Below are 23,891 nucleotides of genomic sequence, written 5' to 3'. Positions count from 1 at the left end.
TACATACATGTTGATATTGAGCTGCACACAATGCATTTATATGTTTTATTAGTATTATTATACCATTAAAACCTTTTAGTTTTAAGAGTCTAACATCTTCTGCATCTGGATGTGTATAAGAGGCATGAGGCTGTAGCTGTGAAAGCAGAGAGATGACACACACACAGCAGAAATGTGTTGCCAAAGCAGCACTTTTTATTCGACCAACCATACTGTAGCATTGCTGTGAAAAATATTCTGAAATAGACATGACCTTTTACTAAATGTAATACAAATGTGGAGGGGTATTGATGCCTATAATACACATTAAAAAGAGGCCAGCATCATAAATAAAGGAAAAAGGGCATTATATAAAAAAAAGGCGTCTAAAAGTTTTAGGACCACAAGTTATTAATCTCAGTAGATATCAGCTGCAGCCACCTTGATCACACTGACCAGTATGTATCAAAAACAAAACAGCATCAAATCTAGAGAAGTCGAGATGGTTTTCTGTACCTCTGTTCAGTATTCACTTGAGAGAAACATTGTTTGTTTGTTTGTGGTCTGTCCTTTGTTTGTGGTCTGTCCTTGTATTTTTGACTGATAGTCAAAAATACAAGGACAGACATTTCAAATCAAAACAGGAGATTTAAACCAGCAGCTGGTTTTGTAAATGAATTTCAGTCAGCATGTGTGAGAGAGAAAAGCAAACAGCAGGAGGAAGTTTTACTGTTTGGATTCGACAGATAGAAATGTTTAAATAGAAACGCACCAAAGCTGACTTATGGAATTTCTCTTTTTCTGCATCTTCCTGAGAGTTAGGCTTGTCTGACACTGTTTATCACGCAGCAGAGCACCCTGTGATAGACACATGTGAGACCATACTCTACATTTACTTATTTCTTTAAGTTTGATGATCAATTTTAGCAGTAGGTGGCGGCAGCGCTATTTCTCCAGTTAGATGCCACTGCAGCAGAGGACCCAACGGGATGTTGTAATTATAAGAGCGCCAGTCAAACCTCAAACAAAGGAAAACAATGAGTGCATAAAAAACGGAGAACCCTGAACAATGGAAATGAGTAACAAATAATATAACTGCTCTGTGTGTATACAAAAGTGTGTTAAAAAGCCATCTAGAGGTGACGAAGAGCGCTTGCAATGGCCTACGCAATGACGGTGCATCATAACTGTACATCATCATTTAATCGTTGAATCTGTTTCCATTGTACTTACTCACATTTAAGTTTTATAGATACACTCAACCTTCCCCAAGTGTAAAAGCTTTTTCGCAAAATTTCGAGATTTTTTTAAAAAGAAATTGACGTTTTTTATGCGCAAACTGAAAATGTGCATAAAACAGGTGGATGAAAACACACCTACTGAAAATGTTAAATGGTTATAATATATTAGCAAGTATAATGTTTACTATGTTCATCTTATTTTAGTGTGTTAGCATGCGAACGTAAGCTAATTGGCATAGTGCTAAATAGCACAAAAGTGTACAGGTCTTTGCACAATGAGTCTTTTTTCATCCGACATTGTCCCATGTCTAAAGAAAATACCTCACATTGTGTCAATCCTGTTTGCACACTGAGTCAAAACTCATAAAATATTTCAGAACAGGTGCGATTTTCTGCGTTTTTCACATCTGTCAGAAGCCTTTCGAGACGTTTGACCAAGAATCAGTCAAGAAAATGTGGTGGCGGGACACAGACAAGGCAAGACAGAGGAATGGGCACACAGAATCATTTCATAACTCAGATGGCTCACGTTCATCAGGTCAGATAGTGATATTCAGGTGCATAATGATGACGAGGAGGAGGATGTAGTCCACACACAGAATTTGGAGGACAGCCCCGCATTGCCAAATGCAAAACAGAGAGGGGTGACGGCCAGAAGGGTAACTAGAGAGGCAATGGAGGAAACGTGTCTTTTACATTTTGTCACATATTGCGAATTTTCACACCGAATAAAGCATTACAACGCAGTGTGCAAGGTTTCTGTGCGTAACGCTTTTTTTCCCCCGGAAGACGGATTTTTAAAAAAAAGCATCCGCAAAAAAAAACAGACTCAGTGTGCAAAGCCCTTAAGGATGTCTTTAGTTTTGCAGATATCATAAATCGAAGTATTGGAATAATAACATTTTTGACTTGCTGACAGTGCCAGGGAGAAAATTAAGAGATTACAATTCATTCCGAGAAGGACATGAATGTCTGTATCACATTTTATGGCAATCCATCCAAGGATTACTGAGAAATTTCACCTCATCCACAAATTTGAACCTCATGGTGGTGCTAGAGGAAAAGTCAGAGGATCACCAAAGACATAAGGATTCATCCTCTGGGGAACATGAATGTCTTTACAAAGTTTCATTTCAATTCATCCTGTATCTACTGTGATATTTCAGTCTTGACCAAAGTGGTTCAACGTCGCTTAAAATATTTCATGATGCACTGATGGGATGCAAACCCACTACAGACAAAGACAGAGGACAGAGACTAATGGACAGCAGGCATCAGAAAACGACGCTCAGACAAAAACTAATCTCATCCATCTGCACAGGTCAGGTTTCACACAGGAAATGGGTTTCCTTCTCTCTTCATTCTTCATTGATTCTCCTTTCTCTTTCACCTGTTATTTCCATCACTCCCACTGTCTCCTTCACATGGATGGATGAATGGATGGAAAATATAAAAAGGGAAGCTGCATTTCTCTTGAACACGTTCATTTCCTGTTATGAAGAAAAACACTCTGCAGAGTGGCAAAGTAAAATAAAAGTTAGCAGCTGGTTTCTCTGATTGGACACAAGAATTAAAATGTTAATCCTGAGGTTTGTCTATTCCAGTGAATTTGGTAACATTTAACATATGTCTTAGTTGAACTGAAAATAAAATGTGTGGGTTCAACTGTGAAGGACAAACCACCTTGAAAATCATTTATATCCTGTATATAAATACACGTTTTTCCTGTGCATTCCCATGCATATTACACAGGATGGCTGGTCCACACCACCACTAAAGAAAAACCAACAATAACAGCTACATTCTACAATGATTATATGAGTTTGAAGTTCAGCAACACCCTGAAGATGAAGTCATTTGGCATTCTCACCAGAGCAGATATCATTGAGCTCATTGATTTCTTCTTGAACTTTGAGGAGGAGGAGGTCCTGCAAGATTTCCTGCTGCTGCTCTTCAGCGTCCACCCCGAGAAGCTCCAAGTGGTGATCCTTTAATCTCAGCAGTGCACGGCCTGGAGGAGCAGTGTGCATGTGTGAGTGCTCATTCATTCATAAACTTTATTTGTATTGAGTGTAAATCCAAAGTACAGTTAGGGAAAATCTTATTTAACACATTTCAAATTTAAAAAAGGCTAAAATTGATCTTCTCGTGAACATTCAAGTTCAATTTGATGCATGAGCTGTACCTGATATAGCGTGCTTAATTATGGCTTTCTGGAGTGTACCCATGTAGGCTGGGTACTGATCCTGCACCCACTCCAACACTTCTTCCACTGACCACAATGACACTCGCTTTGACAGGTCCATCACTCTGTAACCACATCAGCAGCAACACCCTGAAAATGCGTTGAGAACACAGAAACATTGCTCTGGGGAGGAAAACATAAAGAAGAATAAAGCAGAAATTCTGGTTTACAACTAACTGAAGTTCTGTTTTATTTAAACAGCCCAATATCACAAATCACAATTTGCCCCATTGGGCTTAACAACACACAGCACCATCTGTCCATGGACTCTCACAGCGGATAAAGAAAAAAAATTGTCCCAAAAAAAAATTTTAAACTGAGAAAACGTGCACTCTTTTAGTTCTTACCTACAAATTAAATCTTTTTCTTTTTTATGGTTTGACCATTTGACAGGCAGGAAACATGAGCAGATTTTAAACAAACTTTCTTAGTCCCAAAACGTATTTGAGAAAGAAAACAAAGGCAAACAGTGAAATTATTACCAGTGGCGCTGCTAAGGGGTGGCCAGGGGGGGCTTGTGGCCATAATTGCTGCCCCACCCATAGTCTAGATGACCTGCTGAAGTTCAAACCGAGTATCAGAATGGGGAAGAAAGGTGATTTAAGTGAGTTTGAACGTGGCATGGTTGTTGGTGCCAGACGGGCTGGTCTGAGTGTTTCAGAAACTGCTGATCTACTGGGATTTTCACACACAACCATCTCTAGGGTTTACAGAGGACGGTCCGAAAAAGAGAAAACATCATTGTATCATTCACTGTACTCCAATGGCCTCCACAGTCACCAGATCTCAATCCAGTAGAGCACCTTTGGGATGAGGTGGAACGGGAGATTCACATCATGGATGTGCAGCCGACAAATCTGTAGCAACTGTGTGATGCTATCATGTCAATATGGACCAATATCTCTGAGGAATGTTTCCAGCACCTTGTTGAATCTATGACACCAAGAATTAAAGTGACATTGTACAGCATTTTCAGTTGTTTATTGGCAAAAATTGATATCTGCTTTCATAAATTCGTCATCATTGGTGTACTATTACCTCCACCAATAATCTGACTTATTCTCGTAAAAGGAGAATTTTGGATTTATTTGTACATTGGGTGGGTAAGTCGATGGGGGGTTCCATAATGTTGCGCCATCTTGAGAATACATCCGCCAGCAAGGGACATATAGCACTGCCAGGGAATAGCCCCGCCTTCGGTGTTTTCGTTGAGAACCAGGTCAGCGCTGCGTGACTGAGAAGCCGAAGGAGAGGAGCAAGAGGCGCTTCGCTACTACCCCGGCACTACTGCAGCATAACAAAGTCCCACTCTTTGAGCATAATGCAGGATCATGCACATGCAGCATCACGGGACATGGAATCGTTGTCGCCAAAAAAAGCGCAAAAGGGAATCAAAAAGGCAACATGACCGGCGAAATAAAAAAATGAGGGTCAACATTGGGATAGCATTTCCCAGGTGGAGAGAGCTGCTGCAGTAAAAAGGTAATGCAATCACAGGCCAGTGCCGCTGTCAGCGGCGCAGTGATGTGAGGAGAGGGATAAGGTGTGTGAGGTTGAGCCACTTGATTGGTTTGTTTCGATTTACACCCGCCCCAACAGTCCAACGTTGTAAACACAGCCAGCATGGTGAGGAGGGGGTTTGTCACCTTGCGTCGCATGTGTCTGTGTAGGAGCCTGAATGAATACTCCATGAAGTATCGGATGACATTCATCAATGTTATCATAGCTTTTTGGTACACAGCGGCTACCGTAGTTGCAATACGCGTTTGAAACACTGAGGCGCTAGAGTGCGCTATCCATTTGAATTAAGCAATACATGATTTCAACATTAGATTGAATTCCTAAAAATTCAGTCCTTGCTTTTTAATTTAGTGTAGTTTTCAGTGGCCACCCAAACGAAAAATTTCTGCGGCACCACAGATTGTTTCCTAAACTGTCTTTTGTAAATATCAATCATAGTTTACAGAGCGACTATCTGATTAAATTTTGATCTACTGTTCTTTCAGCAGTTTTGCACTAACACTTTTTCTGCATTTTTCTGTGAATAATTATTAAGGACATTTTCCATGTGTTCTCTTGTATTTTTACCTCCAAATGAAATTGTTTAACTGTTCATTTACTATACCTTAACTCCAAATAATGGAGTTTAGATCAGGGCAAGAAACATTTTGATGATCAGATAGAATGTATTAAAACCAAAAACCTGGCCATATTTAGTGATGTCTCTGTGCCTCCTGGTCTCAGCAATTATTTTAGTAAATGCAAAATTATGGTTACCAATAGTATATCATTTTTATTTCCACTAGTACTTCAAAGCAGCACAAATGTTGAAAACCTCATTAAGATGATACGTAAGATTAAAATAATGATAGATTTTATTTAAAAGGCACCTTTCAAAGCACCCAAGGTCACCTTACAGAGCATATAAATAGATACTGTAGATTAATGGGTGTGTTTTCTGCTGCTTGTGCTTTTCACTCAAAACTAAGTAAGTCATCATCTCTTGTGTGTTCGGCTGTTATTTGTATAATCAATTAATCCGTCAATTATTTTTTCAGTTAATCAATCAAGTGCTTGTTCTGTCTCACAAACAGTTTAATTTACAGTGATATAATACATAGCGCAGCAGGAAATCTTCACGTTTAAGAAGCATATGTTTGGCATCTCTTGCTTGAAAAATCATTTCTATGTTTGTTTATCAAAACTGTTGGTGATTAATTTTCTGTCAAGATTTGCCAGATTTTCTCCAAAAAACAACTTACAAGACGACCAAATGTTCTGAACAGAAAAAGACACGCTTGTTATTTCACTGAGGACAGGGAGCATTGTGTTGATAATAAACGTGAAAACTGTTGCTGTGATTATCAAAATTCACCTGACCAGAATGTAAGCAGATAAATTCAGTGATTGTGAGCGTGCAGACGTCCCCCCGCAGCAGCTCATGTGCAGTTTTGCCCCGGGCACATTATCTGAGGACATTGTTGTCTGTGGTAGACCCTCAAACTGGAAGAAATGTTATTTTTCTCTTGATATTTGACGCTTTGGATTAAATTTCTTTCTCATGCGATGTCGCCTACTTCCTCAGTATAAGCCTGTTTTCCAGTGATTAACTCAACAACCTTCCGAACATGATGCCAAATAGTCAGTTGAGGGATTCCTCTGAGCTGAAAATAACTGCAAGGCGAAACCAAGCGACTCCAACACTGAGGTCAAAAAACTTCTGCTGTCTTAAAAAAAAAAAAAAAAAAAAGTTTCTTCTACGCCTCCGGTTCTTTTGGCTTTCCTCCCAGCCATATCCTCCTGGGCTGCACTGCTATAGGGCGAAAACTGCTAAACTGTTGATGTGACCTTTTCAACAGGGCCAGTCTAGTTATTGGGGTATAAATACAGGAATGTAATTTCCTGTGTTAATTAAGGGGGGTGCGTGATTGGCCGGGGGAGTAACGAGGTCCCAGCGGAGTAATTGACATACAGACAGTGAAGACCTTTACACCAGAGCAAAGACACAGAGGAAACTTCCCTTCAGAGTCGGGGTGAGCTAAGGGTAAAGAACGTTGGGTTTTATGCCTCAGGGCAGCATTTCCTAAACTATATGACTCCCAGACTGGGTCTATATCTGCAGGGGAATAAAACCACTGTATATACAGCTTGTCTTATTTGCGCTGAGCCATTTCATTTTCATACACGCTGCCCAGTTACAACTGAACCAGGACTTGTAAACAAAAGTAATATTCAGTTAACAAGCAGGTTGGGAAATTGGCTTTTTGCACAACTTACTGATTGTGTGATTCTACCTCATTCTGCTACATCAGGATTCCTGCAGATCCTTAAAAAGCCCTAAAAGGCATTGAAATCATTGAACTAAAAATAAGACCTGAGTTGGTATTAAATTGTCTCAAATCAATTTTTCAAAAGCCTTAATAATTTTCAGACATGGGAGGTAGACAAGTCCCTGCAGGTGGTGGGCCCACCATGTCATCGTGGTCTTCTTGAACCACTCTTTGTCTGGCCTTTCCGGTTGGGGGCAAGTTAGAGCCCAAGCAAGGAAGTTTCTTGGGGTCTTGTTCACAAGTGAGGGTAGAATGGAGCCTGAGATGGATCAGCTGTTTGGCGCGGTGTCAGTAGTGATGCGAGCGCTGTGCCAGACCATTGTGGTGAAGAGGGCAAAGCTTTGATTTACTGGTCCATCTACATCCCAACCCTCACCTACAGTCATGAGCTCTGGGTAGTGACCGAAAGAATGAGATCGCGGATACAAGCAGCCGAAATGAGTTTCCTCAAAAGGGTGACTGGGCTCAGGTAAAGAGCTCGGACATCCAGAGGGAGCTCGGGGTAGAGCCGCTGCTGCTTGCGTCGAAAGGGGTCAGTTGAGGTGGTTTGGACATCTGATCAAGATGCCTCCTGGGTGTCTCCCATTAGAGGTGTTCTGGGCACATCCCAACAGGAGGCAGTAGACCCAGGACACGCTGGAGGGATTACATATCTCAACTGGCCTGGGAATGCCCCGGGGTCCCTCAGCAGGAACTGGAAAGTGTTGCTGGGGAGAGGGACATCTGGAATACTTTGCTCAGCCTGCTGTCCCCTGACCCAGCTTTGGATAAGTGGTTGAAAATGTCGATGGATGGGAAGTGGAATATTATGGGAAGTGGAATATTATCAAACATTTTCTTTTCTGATGTTGTATTGTAAAATCTAAAATTAATAGTAACATCTGTTTTTTTGAAACATATGTCACAGAATGCCTCTCTCATTAACTTCACACAGATCAGAATAGGGGAACCAACAGCAGTCACATTTTGTTCTCGACCGAGTGCTCAGAGCGGAGGATCAACCGTCTGCTGACCAACAGTCACTGTACCCTCAACGACATGGGAAAGTGCAATTCCAATGACAACTGGCTATTTAGTCAAGATTTTGCAACATGGCTGAAACTGTTATGAGGCAATACACAAGGCTCAGTGTATTTCATGCAAAAAGTTTTTTAAACTCACAATGGTAATCAAGGCAGTGGAATCCCATGTGCACAGTTACACACACAAAATTGCTAAGAAAACCGACCATTAAATTTCACCCAAGTTCTGCTCTACCCTCGTCTCCACCATCAGACAAAAACAGCCTATCCCAGCTGACAATGGGTGAGGGGTGGGGTACACCCTGGACAGGTCACCAGACTATCACAGGGCTGACACATAGAGACAGACAACCATTCACACTCACATTCACACCTACGGACAATTTAGAGTCACCAATTAACCTGCATGTCTTTGGACTGTGGGAGGAAGCTGTGCTGACACAGGGAGAACATACAAACTCCACACACAATGGCTCCTGGGATCTAACCAGTAACCCTCTTGCTGTGAGGCGACAGTGCTAACTACCACGCTACCATGCTGCCCCCAAAAACAGACTTGATGGGAGAAACTTTGACCCATGCTTCCCAACATTTTAGACGGCGAATTGGCAACACAGATGGTGAGTTGGAAGCCTGATTGTAGAAATTGTCCATATTTTTGGCTTTTGTCTGTACGTACATTTTTCAGTATTTATCCTACACATTGTTTTATAATTAACATTTACATAAAATTTTCCCAAACCTTAAGAAATTGATGCTGATTCATGCTTTTTTTTCTTCAATTTTGGTTACTGTAAAGTTGGTTTTTCATTCCAAATGGCATTAAAAAAAGTCTTTAAAAGCCTTAAATATCACTTTCCTTAAGCTGTAGGAAACCTGTATATGTAGCTGCAACATAACATCAAATGCTCACAATTTAATCCAACTTTGTGTTTGTTAAACACATACAACAACTGAACTGAAGTGCTTTAAGTTTTATTAATTTCACTGATATACTGCTTTTCCTGCCCACTTCTTGCATTATCTGTTCCTGCTGCCACCCTCTGCTCCTAGTTTGACAGTTTTATTAAGCTTCAGGGTAGCAAGTTGAAGTGAATGTGTGGGCAGTTATGTGTTTTACTCTGCAACTTGATTTAATATACAACAACAGGAACTGTATTGTAAGTGCAATGCCGGTCATAGAAAGGAAATAAATGTGTGTCTGAGAATGTAGTGCATTATCATCACCATGGGAGCTTCAAAAAGGCTTTTTAAAAAATATTTCCCCAAACTCCAGAGCGTTTATTTCTCTCTGTGCCTGATATGACACATTTTTATATCCTGTCATCTAACCAGGGGACACAGGAGGGTTTTGCATCACAAGTGAGAGGGCATCACAACTTTTTCCACTGCATTTCCTGTAATTTCACTCATGCAGAAATGGGTATAGTTTGAATGTTTTCTATACTTGTGTCAGTGTGATACCAGAGTTTCAGCACTGATAGTGTAACAATATTTTCTTAACTTTTCATTAAAAACAAATGTTATGTCATCGAAACACAAGCAACAACCTGACTTCCTCTCAATAGAATACAGTAGTGTTGCACAGTATACCGGTACTAAAATAGTACTGCGGTACTAGAGTATTCCAAACGGTACTATACTGCATTCAGAAAATACCGGTACTTTCAAACTGATTCAATTCATTAATTTAGTTAATTTATTTTACTCATTTATGCACACAAACGCCTTTCTTGTTCCTATTAGAGCACAGATTGCGCAAGTGGTGTGTATGACAACACCTGTATCAACATTTGCAGCTGGTGCATGTGAAAAAAGACAAGAGAAAGTCTGCCTCGCAAAGGGAGACAACACGAGACAACACAAACTTGGTGGAACATTTGAGTTACCAAACCGTGACGTCCGTACTGAGGTACTTACCGAACCATGATTTTTTTGGTACCGTTTCACCCCTACTATTTATTGTTCTAAAGGTTTGTATCCAAAAGAACTTTTCCTTAGGAAAAGTACCGAAGAGTATCGAAAAGTATCGAAATTCATATTGGTATTGGTACCGAAACAAAGATTTTGGTATCGTGACAACACTAGAAAGGGAAGAATTAGGAATTAGTAAGAAAATGACATACACGTGGCACCAAAAAAAGTATTGGAGTTCAGAAACCAGCCTTAATATTGTGACATCCATATACCCCCATTTATACCCCAATTAACCCCACCATAAAATAGCTGAACACATACATTTTCATACATACACTGTAACCTTAAGACAGCAGTCGTATGGCTTGACCACAGGACACATGCTCAAATTGCAGGCTGTTTCATGCATCCCAAGGTGTAATCCCACCATCTTGTGGTGCCTTGCAGAATTACCTCTTGACAAAGCCTCAAAACTATTCCTGTTCAGTGGTCCAACTTTAATAAAACCTAGTTCACACAGAGCCCTAAGATCTCTAATCTGCAGCGTTTCTCCACTTGGCATGATGCAACCTGACCCTAATGCAGCGTTTCTCCCATGGTACAAGGTTAAGGCCATTTTTCTTTTCAAAGAGTGACAGCTTGATTTTGAGTTTCCTTGCAGCAAATGGCAAAACATGAACTCATCAAATGAGACTTCTGCTTTCAGAGAATGTGTTAGGAGTTTTGAATGACAATATATTCAATCATCATGCACTACTTAATGTAAAACTTTACTGCAGCGCAATGCTGTGCTGTGATGTAATAACATAGCAGAAACTTACAAAGTGGTTGTAAATATTGGCATTTTGACTAAATAAGGCATGTTCTTTTAGAGAGACTATAGCCGAATTAAAGTAGTCACTCTCACACGTCTTTTCATTGCAAAAGCACGTGCATATCTATCCTGTTAAATAAAACCTACTTAAAAAATCAAAAATATGAATAGACTTTGGCGGGTTGACCCCTGTACTTGAGCAGAGAGACAGCCCGTAAAGGGGCTTTTACAGAAAAACATAAACAACTGTCTTATAATAACATTCAACATCCATAACACATGGCAGGTAACACAACTCTGAAATCTTCACAAACTTTACTAAGGTTTTTGTTGAGAGTTAAGTTATATTTACCTCCTGTTCGTCTGATATTGACAGAATAATAATGGCGCTGCTTGTCTGTACCTGTTCAAGTGTTACTGTAGGTACATTCCTGTTCCCGGCTCCGCCCAACAGGCGGGCGCGCGCTCGACACATCCTTGTTCCGCACTCCCGCTGCACAGCTGCTCGTGAGGCCTTCAGGTGCTGTCAGAAATATGTCATCTATATGGTACATGCATTTTAATAAGCAGGCAAACGATTTATCTTGTGGAATGAAATCATATGAGAACATTATTCGTAATTGCAGTGCCTGAATTGGACTAAAATGGTGCCAGTACTCTAATTCATGGTCATCCCTGTGTCTTGGATATATTATAACTTGATGATACATCCCATTTCAAATGTGTGTTTGAATGCACTTTATTGCAGAGTTTCACAGTTTGTAGCTGTAATGTAAACTGTTTTTATCTAACTACTGATACAAATCAAATTGTACACAAATATAATATTGCATATATAAATACTAACTGTTGGCTTAGAGATTAAATTGGATAATGAGAGGGAACACTAAAGTCATAATCTATGGGCAAGACTGCATTTGCTTAATGCAGTCACATCAAGTGTCCAACCTGTGATCAACATAGATGTAGTCTTACTGAAGACTTTGTTAAATTTCTTCCTTTAGGCCTTTAGGGTGTAAAATTAACATTTCCCTCTTGAAACACTCCTAATTATATCTACATACCATGACAGAACAAAGAGGGAGAATAGGAGAAGCATGGAAATAGTACAGTATGTTACTTATTTACATTGTTGCATAGGATATAGTATAGTAAAGTGAGTTTGAAAGTAAAAACACGAATGTACCCCAGTTTTTTACAAACTATGTTATTTTTCCAGTCCTCATTTTGTCATCAATCAGTACTATATGATCATCTTTAAATAGTGTGTGACACTTGGACAAGCACACAAAAGCTTTTACCCTGCAATCTGATGCTACTATTACTTAGCAAATGTGCAACTCATCAAATGTCCTAAAAGTAATTGCCACACAGTAGCCCACCCAACCCACACAACTAAATTACATTTGTTTAAGTCTGCGGTTGATCTATCAACGGATCAGACTCTGGAATATGTGAACTGTGGTCTTGTTTGCAACTTCTTGACATGTCTGATGAGTTTTCAAGGGGCCATGAAGGCAGCATTTAATTAACCATAAAAGTAAAAGCCGCTTTTTCCTCTGTCTTTCTGCCCATGACTTGAAAACATCAGTTGTAAAATTATCCACACCAGTAATTTACCATCTGCGCCCAACAGAGGGCGCACTTGTACAGCAGGTGGCGCCACCTCTCCTCACCTCTCCCAGCTTCTACACCAGCTGCTCGTCAGGCAGAGTAAACCTCAGCTGGAGTTTTGTGATGGTCACATGACGATGTTGTGGGTATATTACTCCAAATGTCTCAGCTTGCTCGCTTCTACAGAGCACTGCAGCACCGGGGGAGAGTGTGTGTGTGTGTGCATGGTGTGTGTGCATGTTGCAGCACTTCACTCTGTTTCTTTTCATGCAGCTTTGAGTGACACTTTGACAGCTGAGGAACAGCCTGGAGTTACAGCGCCTTTTTTGAGGGAATTATGAGAAACGTGGAGCTGTGATTTTAATTTCCAGCTGACATCTGATAAGGTGAGAGAGGAGGACTTTTGCTCCTTAATTTTTCTCAGTTTGGTGTTTTATGTCTTGCAGACTTTACATCATCTGACAAAGTTGTATTGTCAGTGCATGAATCCTGCAGTGACTGCACCTGTTTCAACCCTCAGCTGACTGTGTCACCTGTCACTCCTTTTTTTTTTTTAAAGATATTACTTGAAATATATCCAGTGGAGCCTTGGTTTTTAATGCATATTTTCCATGTTAACGTTTATTGCCAGATAATGTTAGATAGGGATTTAGTTTAATGCTCAGTGACCTTCTGTGTGAGGTGTTAACAGGTTAATGACATCTGCTCAGCACCCTGAAATCACCACATGATATATTGTGCTTTGACCTTTGTAAGGTGACAAACTGGTTGACATCTGTTGAATAGTGTCTGCAATTGGTTTGAATGGGAACAGTTTATAAAGGCTGATTTAGTCTATTAGAGCGATATGCTGCAGGGACAACAGGACAGGAAATGCACGTTTAATGGAACTCATCCGCAGAACATTGTTGCTTTGTGTTTCAGTCATGGGTGAAGGATCTCTGCCTTTAATTAACCAAGGGAAATGGGTTAATGCTGCACATGGATGATTGAGCAATGGCATGGGATGCTTGCCACTATATATAGAGAGAAACTGTACTCCAACTCCTACTTCTAATGTAGCCTAATGGTATAATGGACAATATTACATAACTTAATAAAAGTGACTGCCTCTCAAATTAGTTTTAATTTAGTAAACTGCCGGTGAGCTCCAGCTGCTTCCTATGTTAAGTCGTTTGAAACGTCCAAACTCTGATGCTCACATAGGTATTTTCAATGGCTGTTCTGTCTGAGACCACACGCGCTGGTTCCCTCGCAGACAATCAGGATGCTCAGCTGGGGGCAAGTCTCGCTCTGCAACGATGCATGACAAGATTATTGTGTCCTCTCATAATGAGTGAATCAAAACTCCCTCACCAAACTGTCACTCTCTGGCTCTCTATGTATTCACTATGGAGCTGACCGAACCTAAACCTGTGTGGAGCTGGTGCAGAGTCTCTCCATGTATTGTTTTAACAGAGGTGGAAAGTAACTAAGTACATTTACTCAAGTTTAATGTTGTCATTTTATGTTGCTGTGACCACTTAAAGCTCTTTGTCACATCAAATGTCTATAGGTTGTTAGCAGCAGAGATGTTCCAATACCCATTTTTCGTTCCCAATACTGATTCCCAGAGGTGGGACCAAGTTGTTTTGCGCGTCTCAAGTCAGTCTCAAGTCTTTGCACCCAAGTCAAGTCCCAGGTCAAGACAGGAAAGTCTCGAGTCAAGTCCCAAGTAAAGACTGAAAGTTCCGAGTCAAGTGAAGGGACTCATGGCACACTTTCTAAACATACTTTTTAATCTTTGAGCTTGGGGGAAGGTATCGAGTGTTTTCAAGTCAAGTCAGGCTCAAGTCTAAGTGAAGTCACAAATCATTAGCATTAAAGTCCAAGTCAAGTTGCAAATCTTTTTCGATGTTCTCAAGTCAAGTTGCAAATCTTTTTCGATATTCTCAAGTCAAGTATAAAGTCATCAAATTTGTTACTTGACGATGACTCGAGTCCAAGTCATGTGACTCAAGTCCACACCTCTGCTGATTCAGATTCCTGAACTTCACGTTTCCGCCGATACCAAGTACCGATCTGATACCATTGCGTCAAAAAAATAATTCAACAGCTGTGTACTACTAACCCTTTATAGAAGTGAAATGATTGCTGTTGTTGTATGGCATGGCTCCAGTTAAACTCTTTGTAAAACATGAACAAATACAGACAATGAACACCGTAGAAGTTTCTTTAATTAGCCTAGTATCTAGTTTGACATTTTGCTCAAGGCTAAAGTTACACTTTAATAACAAATTAGTTCTTCTTCGCCGCTCTGGAACAGTAGTTGTGAGTGGCTCCACATCACAACTTGTTGTATCAGCTATTGTTTAAAAGTGGCAAAGAATTTATCTCAAGGGGGGAAAAAGCAGTCTTAAGTGTGAAACTAATAAGTTTATCAATAAATTATGTGGTTTCAGTATTGGATCTGTGCATGGACTGGCATACTCACTGATACTTGAGCCAGCATTTAAGGCAGCATCCGAGGCATTTCCGATACTGGTATTGGTATCGGAACAACTCTAGTTAGCAGCGCCACCAAAGAAGGTAAACATGAAAACGTAAAATTATCCAACATTTCACAAAAAAACAAATATTAGATAAAAAAAGAATAGACAAAAAGTTTTTTCTCCTCTCCTCTGTGGTTAATCATTTCTCAACCCTTCACATTAATCTCGTGACCCTTGGGAGGGGCCAGACCCCTAATTTGGGAACCACTAACCCAAACCAGCTGTCTGTATAAAGATGTAAAAACTAGCTCCACCTTGACCTGATGCAACAACAAAACACAATTTATGTATTGATGCCTCAGTGTTAACATTAGTGTCATTCTTAACAAAGTGGAACCATACTTACCACCTCAACTGTGGAGGTCCAGGATATACAAGTGGACTAATTGATAGAAACACCTGATAATATTTGACTGTCAAATCATTAATAAGATTCAAGAGCACACCACCCTTTCGTGCAGCTGTGTTTCTTTGTCCTGTTGGCTTGTTGTCGTGCTGCATCTTGAACTGTTTGTAGTGATTGGATGGCGCTCCAAGACGGAAAGCCTGCGGTCATTTGAGGGATGAAGAGAGTGAAAATCCACTTCCCATTAGGGTTCAGCCACATTAAATCACCAGATTTCCCTCAGCTCTTCAACACTGTGATTAACAGCTGATATTGGGTATTACAGGCTGTTTTTGGGGTTTAATCAGATGCATATTTGCATAAAAGAAAAAGAGTGAAAGAGTCATCATTGTCGAAAGTTGTGCTCCTTACGCCAAGTTCTACATGGGAATGTTGTGGGCTTGGATATACTGTTAACAGTGGCTTTTAAGGCCTTTTGTCAGTTATGGTCAGTATTTCTGCTCTTAAAGGATGCTCTGGAAATGCACAGGTCAAGTTCAACTGGACCTTTAAATCTGACGTATACTGTGCCCATTCCCCCATGTAACAAACTGTCTTGATGAGGTCATCTTCTTGTGGTGTTTCTATTATTTTGTCCACATTTTAACAGATAGAGATGCCTCTTTGCTTTCCCACCATCCTCTGTTGGCACTAACTAACAGAGACCAACTGGGTGTGTGATCAACTGTGATATCTCAACCAAACTCAGTGTAATTAGAAGATAACTCCCACACCCCCCCACACACACACACACAAACATGTTTGCAGAGGTACGGAGAGTTTAGTGGGATCTCCTAGCAGCCCTAATGGTTCCTGCCTAGCCTCAATCTAAATGTCAACCTGACCCCTCCATCCCCTCTGTAATGAGAAAGTCCAGACTGAGCACTATTTAACGACTTTGTCAAACACCCACAGATCTGCCGCCTGGCCTTGTGGGAGTTTTAACACCCGCTGACTCCTGACTGCAGGAGATTTAATTCTACTGCCCAGAGATGTCTATGTCTGACACAACCATTTATCTGTTTGTTCTATGTTCCCCTTCACTTTATTCATATGCCGGCCATATTTGTTTTACATCACATGTAGCGTGGGAAACTCAACCCAAACCAGAAGAGCAAATGTGCTCAGCTCAGGGTAAATAGCTCAGTGTATGGCTGCAACTGATTGTGAGTCACTATCAGTTAAAGTCTTGTGAAATTCAATGCGCTTTTCATTAAAAATTGAGTTCTGCCATCACAGATTGTGTGCCAGAAACAGTAGCTCATCAATGGCTGCACCTGCTGGATGTAATCTCCTCAACCCTGTGTTAAAGATGGAATTACGTCTTGTGGTGATAAGTGGCCTCTGAGAACCTTTCCTCTCCCAGGAAATGTTTTCATCAGATTTATGTTTTAAGTTTTGAAAGGAGGGCGGATTGGAATCCTGCCATAACCATATCTGTCAAAGCCCTCTTCATTTTTCACCTCTCATAATTCATGTGGGGTAACATGTGAGAGTTACAGGTCTGAATCTACTCTTTGCATTTTTTATGAGTCAAATGGAAGCAAACTATGGGGAATTATTTCAAGGTTACACTTTTATAAATGAAGCCCTAGGAGACACATTCGCATGGCTTTGCCTGAAATGGGACATGAGATATTTGAGTTCACACTCTTGCCAAATTCTTGCTAGGATTTTGGCTCTAAGTGAGGGTATGATGGAGTAGAAGATCAACTGGAGGATTTGTGCCGTGTCCGTAGTGATTTGGACGTTATACTGCACTGCTTATGGAATAAGATTTATCAGCAGCACATTTAAGTCATATATGATTTACAAAAAACACCAGTTTCCAACTTAGAAATAGAGATTACGTCAACATGAAAGTCCTCATTATGACTGGGATTTTCTAAAAGCGCTTTAAAGCTAAACAAACATGGATGCCTCACATTCGGATAAGTGCAGAATTCAATTAAATCCAAATTGAAATTGATATACTGTTCTATTGCGAATGCTCAGTATTTTTAACCGAGACAACTCAATTATATAAATCTTGAGTTGCTTGATGATGTGGCAATAGTTTCTTTGCACAGGATGTCATACATCAGTGTGCTGTCCAAATGGAGGGCAGGCAACTGAAGGCAGTTGAAGACAACCAACACTGCACAAACTATGATTTGAGCTGTTTAGCTGTTCCAATTGACCAAATTGGGAAAAAACAGCAGATGTGGATCAAAAACCTCCATTTTCAGTCTGGAGGAGCGGAGTCAGCTAACACCAAACGTTAACATTCAAGCATTGTGTTAAACATGCCTCTAGTTTAATGCAATTAAAGTGTGCTGTGACAACTTCTCCATATTTTTAGCCACGACTGAGGTTTTTTAACAACGTTTCACCAGACCACTAGAAAGGGTTGACCTATTACGTAGAAAATGGTAGGTAAAGTTAGCTACTGTTACCTGGTAACGTGATGAAAAAATAGTATTTGAAGTTGGCTAATGTTAGCAAGTAACACTGGGTAGAAAATAGTAGCTAAAGTTAGCTAATGTTAGCTTGTAACATTAGGTTGAAAATAGTAGCTAAAGTTAGCTAACATTAACTAGTAATGTTAGGTAGAAAATAGTAGCTAAAGTTAGTTAATTTTAGCTAGTAACGTTAGGTTGAAAATAGTAGCTAAAGTTAGCTAACATTAACTAGTAATGTTAGGTAGAAAATAGTAGCTAAAGTTAGTTAACAGTAGCTAGTAACGTTAGGTAGAAAATAGTAGCTAAAGTTAGGTAACGTTAGCCAGTAATGTTAGGTAGAAAATAGTAGCTAAAGTTAGCTAACGTTAGCCAGTAACATTAGGTAGAAAATATTAGTTAAAGTTAGTTAATATTAGCTAGTATTGTTAGGTAAAAATAGTAGCTAAAATTAGCTAACGTCAGCTAGTAATGTTAGGTAGAAAATAGTAGCTAAAGTTAGCTAACATTAGCTAGTAACATTAGCCTCTTCTCAGTATCTATGTACAAAGTTGAAATATAAAAGATAGTTACTAAAGTGCGTTTACTTGCTGCACATAAAATTATTATAGTCCACCAGACTCTTGAGCACTTTCATCGGCTCGCCATGTAACATGAGTAATGTTAGGAAGTCTGGAGCATGAGGTAATTTGAAACGTAGATTATGTCCACACCGGGGATTTAAAAAGCACTTTTCTTTATTTTGTATGGATCCCATCCATTACAAGTTTCAATGTTCTGATAATACCTGCTGCCTGCAGGTTCATCCAACTTTTTTATGTAGTCATGTTCCAACATTTCCAGTTCACACAGTATATGGATTTATCACTCCCTGTCCTCCATATTTCACGCATCATAATAGTTACGTGATTGCAACAAGCTATAGCAAGTTGTAACGAAAATCTTTCCCAGTTCCACGATCCATCCGATATGATGTGAAAGCAGCATATTCCACACCTATGGTGCAGGAGATCTACCGTACACTCATTTTGATGGACAGGACGAAGAGCTTGGACATCCAGAAGGAGCTCAGAGTTGAACTCCTGTTCATTTCTGTCGACAGGACCCAGCTAGCTGGCCTGGGAACACCCCAGGATCCCCCTAAGGGCTGGAGAACGTTGCTATGGAGAGGGACATGTGGACTACTTTGCTTACTTTAATGAAACCCAGATAAACAGTGGAAAAAGGATCTGTGAATAGATGAATGCACAATTTTAGCCAAATATCTATCAGCTCTATTGCGGTTAAGTAACTATTTCCATTTGGGCTGACGTTCAAACACTGTACCATGTTTTGGAAAAAACTTGCAGAGCAGTTACAGTATGTCTAAATCGGAAATTGGCACTTTAATATTCCTTGACTGAGCTAATAATGATGGATTTACCTCTTCTGATGCAGAAGCAGCTGCCAGTTCTTCACAGTGCTCATGGCTAGTTGATATGAAAGGTGAATCAGTTCTTTCCTACCCCATGACCGACCTTTCCATAATGTTTTATGTGCATTTATTCATAGCTTTTTAAAAATATCCTGCTAAAAGGCAAACAGACAGATGGAAAAGGGCAATAAACACAACCCCTGTCCAACTCTGTTGGCAGAGGAAACAAATCATATAACTCTGGTCAAGAGACAGCCACAATCCTCCCAATCCTCGCACCACAAGGAATTCCCACTGTTTGTTTAGCTTGTGTGTGTGTGTGCTAGCGTAAGTGTGTGTGATTGTCTTTAGTGTAGCTTGAAAAGTGCAACAGATATAGTCAGAGCTCTGACAACCGGTTCACATGATTCACAGGACTAGAGGGCATCCGTTGGACGCCATCATACACATTGGAACTTCAATACCTGTAAGAACCCTCAATGATAAAATGCATTACATAAAACTAAACAAGCCTGTTCTCCTCCAAATACAACCACATGGGTCATTTGTACAAGCAGCTTATTACAACTCATGCTTATGTTTATTGTTAGGCAATGACCTTTAGAGGTTGTAGTTCTTATGATGCAAGTAATGGAGGAAGTTAGGTGATGGAGCATTAAGAGCGATTAAGTGTGCATGGCGTGGGAAGGAGAGAAAATGGATGGGTTAAACAAACACAGGACTTTCATCCAGGAGCCTGCTGTTCCTGTTCCAAAACCCAAAAGTCAATGCTGACTTATTTTTAAAGTGATATGTCATGTGATGTTTTTGTCCTATATCATGTGACACCCCCAAATGAAGGTTACTTATTTAACCCAAACCATGATGTTTTCTAAAAGCTTAAACAAAGAATTTTGTTGTGTTCACCTAATCACATAGTTTTGGAATAACTGTGACCGTTTCACATCTTTAATCCCGTGTTTAAAACTGCAATGTCACAGATCCTCCTAATATCTGGAACTGTACAGAAGAAACTGAACACAACTCTTTCGAAGATTTATTTGGTTGAGATTTGGTTATTGTCATTAAACAATTCAGTGACACCTGATGTGCTGTGGTTCGTCCTGAAAGAAACTACTCCCATCAAGTTTGAAATATTTTATTACAGAATAAAAGTGATAACTCAGAATAACTTTGTATTTGCAGTGACCCTTGCCTATAAGGGGGGGGGGGGGCATGTAGACCCAAACCATTCAAGGAAACTGTCCCTTATTTGTATGAAAGCTTGTTTGTTCCTCCACTGGTACACTCATTTTTTTCTTTTATTTGTCATCTGTACTGGTCATGATAGTCAGAGTGAGCTGTAACAGAGTTGGGTCGGTTGAGGAGAGATGTCAGTGTCTTGTCATATAACATTTTCAGTGGATAATGCTGTTTGTGTCTCTTGTCTTCAGTCTGGAGGAGATGGAGAACAAGGCCATGTATCTGAGCACATATGAGGAGAGAGAGAGCGGCTCCATGTATGAAGAGGCCTACGATGGACACAACTTATCCAAACTCAACCTGTGTGATGAAGGTAAGGGGGACAGTTGAGACTGATTTTCATTAAGTCTGCATGCATTCAAAATAATAACCTGCTGGAATGAGAAACCGACCGCGGTAGTTTGCTGTAAATTATGTTCTGGAATGAAAATGACAGCTCTGAATACTTTCTGGTAACAGAAAAGGGAGAGAAATATGAGAAAGAAAAAACAATCACACAACAGAATTATTTAATGTAGGTAAAAAAGAAACAATTAATGCTTTTGTATACAACATTCAGAGTAATAATACAGCAGCTATGTAAAGATATAGGCTACTACTCACTTTATAGGGAGTTCTGTGTAGTTCTATGCACCATCGGTTGTACACTACTTTTCACAATGCATTGTGGGGTACTTTGAGTCCACTATATGGGGTATAATAATTCCCACTATACATTCGGACATCACAACACTATGGCAAACTCACTATATAGTGGATAATGTAGTGAGTAGTGAGTGATTTCAGACACAGCCATAGTGGAGTTAATGGCATCTTGAGCAGGGAATGAAGTCACACTACCTCTGCTTGTATTGTAATACAAACTAATGCATGTGTGTATCCCACTGGCTAGCTCATCACCCCACTTTGCACAGCACTCATACTGTGGCTCCCGCTGATATCAGGCCGCTGGCTTTGCAGAAATGTAGCGCACACCCATGGTTCCTGCTTGGTTACCACCATTAGGTCTGTCAGCACTTTTGCCGTTGTTTGCTGTTTACAGTGCTGTTTTCTTGAGTTAGTTGCTAACCACCGGCTGAGCCACATCCATGTTGAGAACCAACATGGATGTGGCTTCTAACTTTTTTCTTTAACCTTTAACAATTCTTTAAAGGAGCAGAGTGTAGAATTTAGTGGCATCAAACAGTGAGGATTGCCAATTTCAAACCGGCTGAAACTTCTCCCATGTGCTAAGACATGAACTCTCAATTAGGATTCCTTTGGTGTTTATTGTTCAAGAGGTGTTTACTAGAAGCCTTATTATCTGCAGAGGTCTCTTCCTCTCCAAAACAAACAGATTAGGTGATTAATGCTGGTAAAAACACAGAATAAAGCAGTTTCATGTTACGAATCAGGGTCTCCATGACATTGGGTTCATAACAGACGGGCTGCTAGCCCAGCGCCTACAAATGTTAGCTCTCCTTTTGTATCTGATAACTTAAGATTCAACGTTCAGGAGGTTTTTACTGTGAACCGAACCATCCGCAGAAGTGTCTTCCTCTCCAAAACAAATGGACCCGTGATTTAAACCTGTGAAAACACTGAATAAAGTAGTTTCATGTTAAAAATGCTGTTAAAAAGGTTGCCGAGGTGAAAATGTGAATGGCCCTACCTAGATCCAGTGTTTGGTTTGTCCTGGACTACTGTAGAAACATAGTGGTGGATGGGGACCTGCTCTTTAAGTAGATAGAAATGGCTTATTAACAAAAACACATCGACTCTTAGTTTCAGTTGATTATAAACTTGTGAAAAAATATTTGTGATATTATTTCCATTTCTGCCGATATATATCCCCTTAAATCCTACACACTGGACCTTTAGATTCCCAGATTATTCAGTATCACCACAGTGAACTTAATGAATGTGTTATGTGTCCTTAGGCACAGAAGTCTGACTTGGCTTCAGGTCTTGAAATACGCAGATCTTCATGCACCCTGATTAATTTTCAGAAAGGGACTTTCTACACAGAATCGTCCAAACACACAAACACACACACACACACACACACACACACACACACTAATAACCAACACAGAGACACATGAAGCAGCAATGCTGTCACCACTTGGCATCCACTCTGCTCTTGCTATGGTCATTTGTGAATGCCAGGAATGTCCAGAAGCAACATCTGCGTGTGTGTTTTTGTGTGCCTTTGTGTGTGTGTGTGTGTGTGTGTGTGTGTGTACAGGTGCAGCTGCAGCAAATCCAAATTTGACCCCATGGTGTTCTCAGGTTTCGACCCAGGGCTCTGCGAGTTTGGTGGGAAAGTCTTAGCGAACATTAACTGGAGAATTTGTTGACATTTTAATGGAAAGCGGACAATGGCAGCACACATCAGAAAGACTGTCCTCATCCAACTTCCCTAATCCTAGAACATTTTCACACCTCGTTTAATTAGAGAAGAAATTCCCAAACATGGGGTGGTTTGTTTCTTTGGGGTGACGCATGAAAGAGCAAAACAAAGCAATTAGGAGGTTTCTATCAAACCACAGGGCCGGCGTGCATTATGAGGTTAAAGAAGGTGAAGATGGGTAAACAATAATAAATAAATAAACAGGGTACATCCATGATGAAATGTCAGGGTTTATGGGGTGAATGTGGTCTTAATGTTGTGAACGCTGGCATGAGATGTTATCCAGCCTCTTCACCACAGTCTCTCTTATAAAAAAATTCTGACAGCACATTGCAGTCGATTGGACAATGATATGTTTATGTTAAAATATACACACATAGATTAGTGCATTTAAGGCATTTTCAGCTCTGTTTGGGAAACAAGCTGTCACCATCACTTGCCAATTACAGAGACAGTCCCTGACTTATATGGAATCTGTGTCACTTGCCAAGCACCATGTGTATTTGATTTGGAAAGTTAAAGTAAAAGGAACAAAGGCTTGTCCTTGTAAATTCACTAATTTCACCAAAAACAGTCAAATACACAGTCAATGCCAGTAACTGACTCACACTGGCCCTGCCTGAAATAAACAGTTATAAACAGATATGTGTCAAAATGGGTCAAAATGTAGTGTTGAACCTCCAAGTTTATGAATAAAATAAGCCTACAAGTTTGCTAATCCCCGTCTAATGTTTATTAAATTCACTGTGTGTGTGACAGCACCTTCACCAGACAGCCATGAATCAGAGAGAACATAGAGCTGTGCGGTATTTCAGCACTTGTTTACT

The 23,891-nt window shown here is 40.1% G+C and overlaps 2 protein-coding genes across 2 annotated transcripts in view; one reads left to right on the top strand and one right to left on the bottom strand.

Annotated features, from left to right (window-relative positions):
* Window positions 1–173: 173 nt before the first annotated feature.
* On the bottom strand, window positions 174–11,507 carry LOC117270526 (sterile alpha motif domain-containing protein 12-like). Its single transcript, XM_078173944.1, has 4 exons — window positions 11,401–11,507; window positions 3,406–3,555; window positions 3,091–3,231; window positions 174–2,730 (listed from the first exon to the last, which is right to left on the bottom strand). Exons 2-4 carry the CDS (start codon window positions 3,524–3,526, stop codon window positions 2,714–2,716), a joined length of 279 nt encoding a protein of 92 aa, XP_078030070.1. The 5' UTR covers window positions 3,527–3,555; window positions 11,401–11,507; the 3' UTR covers window positions 174–2,713.
* Window positions 11,508–12,847: 1,340 nt separating this feature from the next.
* The window catches only part of scara5 (scavenger receptor class A, member 5 (putative)), a 101,741-nt gene continuing 90,697 nt past the window's right edge, over window positions 12,848–23,891 (top strand). The window contains exons 1-2 of the mRNA XM_033648188.2: window positions 12,848–13,048; window positions 20,864–20,985. Coding sequence (XP_033504079.1) covers window positions 20,874–20,985 — 112 coding nt within the window. The 5' untranslated portion in view covers window positions 12,848–13,048; window positions 20,864–20,873. The remainder of the gene's footprint in view (window positions 13,049–20,863; window positions 20,986–23,891) is intronic.

Source organism: Epinephelus lanceolatus, chromosome 13 (assembly GCF_041903045.1).
Source record: "Epinephelus lanceolatus isolate andai-2023 chromosome 13, ASM4190304v1, whole genome shotgun sequence".
NCBI classification, from domain to species: Eukaryota; Metazoa; Chordata; class Actinopteri; order Perciformes; family Serranidae; genus Epinephelus; species Epinephelus lanceolatus.
This window is presented reverse-complemented; position numbering and strand designations above follow the sequence as displayed.